The 5,160-nt window shown below is 39.9% G+C and overlaps 1 protein-coding gene across 1 annotated transcript; it reads left to right on the forward strand.

The window, feature by feature from the left end:
* The first annotated feature begins 382 nt into the window (after nucleotides 1-382).
* LOC131250027 (26S proteasome regulatory subunit 7A-like) lies at nucleotides 383-913 on the forward strand. Its single transcript, XM_058250712.1, has one exon. The coding sequence runs from the start codon at nucleotides 398-400 to the stop codon at nucleotides 866-868; it is 471 nt and encodes a 156-aa protein (XP_058106695.1). The 5' UTR covers nucleotides 383-397; the 3' UTR covers nucleotides 869-913.
* Nucleotides 914-5,160: the final 4,247 nt, after the last annotated feature.

Consider the following 5,160-nt stretch of genomic DNA (forward strand, 5'->3'; position numbering starts at 1 on the left):
TTATATAACAAAAGTTAGATTTTAAAAAAATGATATTTTGAAAAAGAAAATTTAAGAAATTAAACAAAATTGTGAAAAAATTGACGAATTGTAAAAAAATATATATTTTAATAAAGAAAACTAGAGATTTTGTATTTTGACAAGAAAAATTGCAAAGTTAGATAATGAAAGTGTGATTTTGATAATGTGTTGCATATCGCTTGTCTTCCCTATGTTTCTCCAACCCATTTTTGGTCCGGGTATAAAAAATTGTGTAGATTTAATTCTTAAGTGGACCACACCACTGGAAAGAATGATAATATAATACCTCGCCATTAAAAATTATAAAGAGCCCATCGTAAGGTTTTAGTAATGTTTATTTGCAATCCAACTTGTTGATAATGTAAAGAAGATCTAGATGAAGGTAAACTACAAGAGGAAGAGAAAAGACGGAAGAGGAGAGCAGAGCAGAGCAAGAGAGCAAAAAGAAAAGGATCGGAAGAGAGAGATAGATATGATGGCGCCTGAACCAGAAGATGTAGATATTAACAATGAGAAAAACCCTCCTCCTTTGGATGTAGACGATATAGCACTCCTTAAAACCTATGGTTTAGGACCTTACTCTTCTAGCATAAAGAAGATGGAGAAGGAAATCAGGGAAATAGCCAAGAAGGTTAATGACTTGTGTGGAATAAAAGAGTCGAACACTGGGTTAGCTGCATCCAGCCGATGGGATCTTGTTTCTGATAAACAAATGATGCAGGAGCAGCCTCTTCAGGTTGCAAGATGCACAAAAATAATAAATCAGAACTCTGAGGATGCAAAGTATGTGATAAATGTTAAACAAATTGCCAAGTTTGTCGTTGGCTTGGGCAATAAAGTTTCGTGAATAGATATAGAAGAAGGGATGCGTGTTGGTGTTGATCGAAATAAATACCAATGAATTGTGAGAGGGATATCCGATTTGAGCTTCTTGCTCGCCTCTGCCCCAACTCCACTGGGGCAGACATCAGGAGTGCATGCACTGAGGCGAGCATGTATGTAATCCGAGCGCGGAGATAGACAGTGACGGAGAAAGATTTCTTGGATGTAGTTAACAAGGTCATCAAGGGATATCAGAAATTTAGTGCAACTCCCAAGTACATGTGTAACGACCTTGGAATTTTTGTGCTAATCTTTCCTTAAGTAGTTGTTTTTGGGGTAATTAGCGCTCTACTTGATTGCTTGTGAAATTCGCATCAATCACTTTAAATTGTATCTGCATGGCTCTAAACGTGTAGATTAGTGAGCGCTACGTTACTCTGAAATCTGGGATCCATCGTTAAATCCGGGTCGATTTGGTTGAGTTCGGAGTGAAGAGTGTGAGAACCTTTTTATGAAATTGAGTCGTGTGCACGACGATTTTAAGCATTCGACCGTTGGATTCTCGACCCAATTTCACCCTCGAATCAGGATGGTTGGCCTAGGCATATCCTAGTGCTTGTGGACTGATCGAGATTCCGTGACCGTTGAATTGAGTGTGGTCCGCCACGGTAGATCTGAGCTTAGGTCCGACCTTTCGTGGTTATAGGCCCACCGAAGTGCTTCGTTGGATCGAGAAAGGCGTACTTTGGTTATAACCTAAGTATACCTTGTATCATTTTAAGGCCTATATATAGTCCTTAAACCCTAGCTCTCATTTCCATACGAATTTTCTCTAACCCTAGCTTGGAAAGAGAGTGGAAAAGAGAGAGGTAGTGAGAGAGATTGGTTGGTGAATCACCTTGATTCTTCCTTGTTCTTCTTCACCTTTGAATCTTCACTTTGAATCGTTCCTTTGGGGTAAGTTAACCTAACCCTAACCCGTGTTAGAGCTTAGATTAGACTTGGTGTTGTTGTATCTCATTTCTATCCTTATTTTAGGGTATTCTTGCACTTTCTTTCTTTGCTTAAGGTGCGGACTTTAAGTGTATAGGTTATGGTTTTCAAGGCTTTCAATCCCAGCTTAGTGATTTATTCTTGTTATGGATGAGATTTCACATGTCAAATGTTATGTTTACATTGCTTTCCGATATGCATGTGCTATATTGAGATTTGTGTATTCTAAGTGTATTTATAAAGTACCGTATACGTATAAAATACGCACTTATGTTTGCCATGATTTTTGGTCATGTATGTATGCTAGATGCATGTATGACAACTCCTTGGAAAAGGAATTGTCTAAGTGCACGTATTTCAACATGCGTCATGTATGTTGTTCCATGAATGCTAAGTGTTTGTAAAAATGCATGAATGATCTACGTGTAACTGATTACATTGAGAAGTGATTCTCAATACTCCTATGGATGCGCATGATTTCCTTATGCATTTACATTCCAAGTTATTTAAATTCAAGCATTCCTATGCTTACATTTATGTTAAGTTGATATTATTCAGATGTGTATGCAAAATGATTTGAGTGGTTGTTCAATTACTGTTTCTGTCGTAGTGTAGGATGTTTGGGACTATGCCTTAGTCCAAGAAATCGGTAATTGACCCTTTGGTCGTGGTTGAGATTGCTTTCGCCACGTGAGACGCATTAGACGAACCCGAGTCGTATTAGAGTTGGCGGCAGTGGTTTGGCCACGCGGAGTGTTTGCGCACTCTATGTCGTTCAATTCAACGTGCGCTCGTGCTAGTCGAACTTACCCGATGCATGTTAACCATGTATGGACGCCATTGAATCTAGGGTACCGAACTTACCATTGAAATCCTAATAACCATGGTATCCGCTAAGACTCATGAGCCGGCATGGTGGTATGGGACACCGTGGTCGAAACGAGCCTCCCGTAGTGACCAAAGTGAGCAACTAAACTCGTGAGCCGATTATGGTGGTATGGGACACTATATTCGTCTTTGTCGGCCTACATTGATTGGTGACGAGCCCTTTGTAGTGACCTCGAGCATACCGGATGCAAGGAGGTGACGAGCCGATCTGTGGTAGTAAGGGCATGAAAGGCGTGCATTGATTGGTGACGAGCCCTTTGCTACGACCTCAACTATATGATCGTATGAGATGTCTAGGAATGACGACCCTAGTATGGATCACTGTTGGATGGTGATATGAGGAAGGTATCTTAGCTTCCCAATCCTGCTGAAAGAATTGGACTAATAACAACTTGGTAATCATATCCATGCACCGCATTTGCATGTGCTTTGTAGATGTGGCGCACTTTGAGGCGATGTCATGCGTAACGTAAGAGGAAGACGCTGAGGGTGTACGCGTGAGGGCACGCATCATACCGCATTCATACTTGCATTAATAAGAGTACTTAGGATTTATTTAATTGTCCTTTATCACCCACCGAGTTGATCACTCACTCCCACGTTCGGGCGGTGTTACACACCCACCGGACTCTTAGGCCCCGATGTTGCAGATGTGGATGCGACCGGATGACGACGAGGCCGCCTTCTCCTATATGCAGTTATCGACTTTTACACGATCTTGTTGTATATGTAATTCAGGGACTTACACTTGTACACATATTTTACTATAAGTCTTCCGCTTGCTTTATTCACTTACCCCTGAATCATATCTGCGTTTTGGCTTAATCTATCCCATGTTTATGTGCTAATACAGTCAACATACATCATTCATTAATTATGTTGCATATGTGATGTTTTGGAACTCGGGAGCTAAGTTATGCTCGACCCCCGAATTTCAGGGCGTTACAACATGGTCTATAACTGACCGAGACTGCTTACTAGTTGGAGTTGCAAGAGCAAATGGTGTTCTCTGGTCTCCCTGGTACTGGCTGGCAACCCCAAATTTCTTAAGGTCACGAAAATAACTTAAATAGTTACACAAAAAGAGCGTTTTTTTTAATTTAGGGTTTAAAAAAAAAAAGAAAAAAAGGATGAAGGTAAACTACAAAGATCAAATTGATCCAAAGCTTTTATGGCCTTCAAAAGGTTTTTAATAGTTATTCATCATTGTTTTGATTGGTATGACCCACCTGAGATTATTGACTTCTTATGATTTGAAATCACATCCTAAAATATATGGACGGTGTCGATATACATAAAAGATATCAAGGTGGGCCTTACACGGTTAGAGTAACACCCATGAAGGAGTTACCTAAATAGTGAAATGGTACTATAAGGTCACCTCATGGGAACTTCCCATGAGGTTAATCTGTGTGCACCCCACAATGATGTATGTAGAACATCACGTGTCCCCTTTAAGTCCAAAAATCAGTCATATACGAAACTCAGGTGAGCCATAGCATCTAAAACTATGTGAAGACATCCCTAAAACATATAAAAGCATTTAATTGGTGGGGCCCACATGAGTTTTGGATGTGTATGAAACTTGGGCTGACTCCTCATCCAAGTGGGACACAGATAATGAATGGGCTGGATCTATGAACCACATCTAGGTGGGCCTAATAAATGATTATGAATGTTTTAATGGGAGGGTAACCCTCTCAACTATAGTATGTGGTGTGGCCCACCCAAGTCATGGATTGACTTTATTTTTAAGCTCGTGGCCCAAAGTCATGGTTTATCCACATTGTTAATCCATTTTTCCAGATCATTTTAGTGGTTGAGTCCACAATTAAAGTATATGCATAGCTGAAGTGGACCATACCACAGGAAACAGTGGGAATAATGTTCCACCGTTGAAATCTTCCTATGGCCTAAAGTGATTTTTATTTGTCATCCAACCTGTTTAGTAGATCACAAATACATGGATGAAGGGAAAACTAAAATATCAACTTGATCCAAAACTTCAGTGGCCTCCTAAAAATTTTCAATGGTAGACGTTCAATTTATACCGTTTCTTATGATGTGGTCCACTTCAGATTTTTACAAGCTTCAATTTTGAACTTATGTAATAAAATTTTATGTTAAAATGGATGGATAGAGTGGATAAAATGAATAAATCATGGTGGGCTCCACAGAATTTACACAGTACGCTTAGGATATAAGGGGCCCTATAGGGCCTAAAAAAAATATGTGTCCTATCTAAGCCGTCTATATATTTTGAAATATTATTATAGGGCATGAAACCAAAAATCATCTAGATCGAAGGCTAAAGTGGACCATACGGTAGGAAACATGGAGATTAAATCACTTGTGTTTGCCATGGTGGGGAACAAATTGGCTACTCCCCCTGACACCAGCGATTGGCTAGTGGTCGGTGCTCTGTGGCGCCCACCA

Source organism: Magnolia sinica, chromosome 6 (assembly GCF_029962835.1).
Source record: "Magnolia sinica isolate HGM2019 chromosome 6, MsV1, whole genome shotgun sequence".
Classification (NCBI taxonomy): domain Eukaryota; kingdom Viridiplantae; phylum Streptophyta; class Magnoliopsida; order Magnoliales; family Magnoliaceae; genus Magnolia; species Magnolia sinica.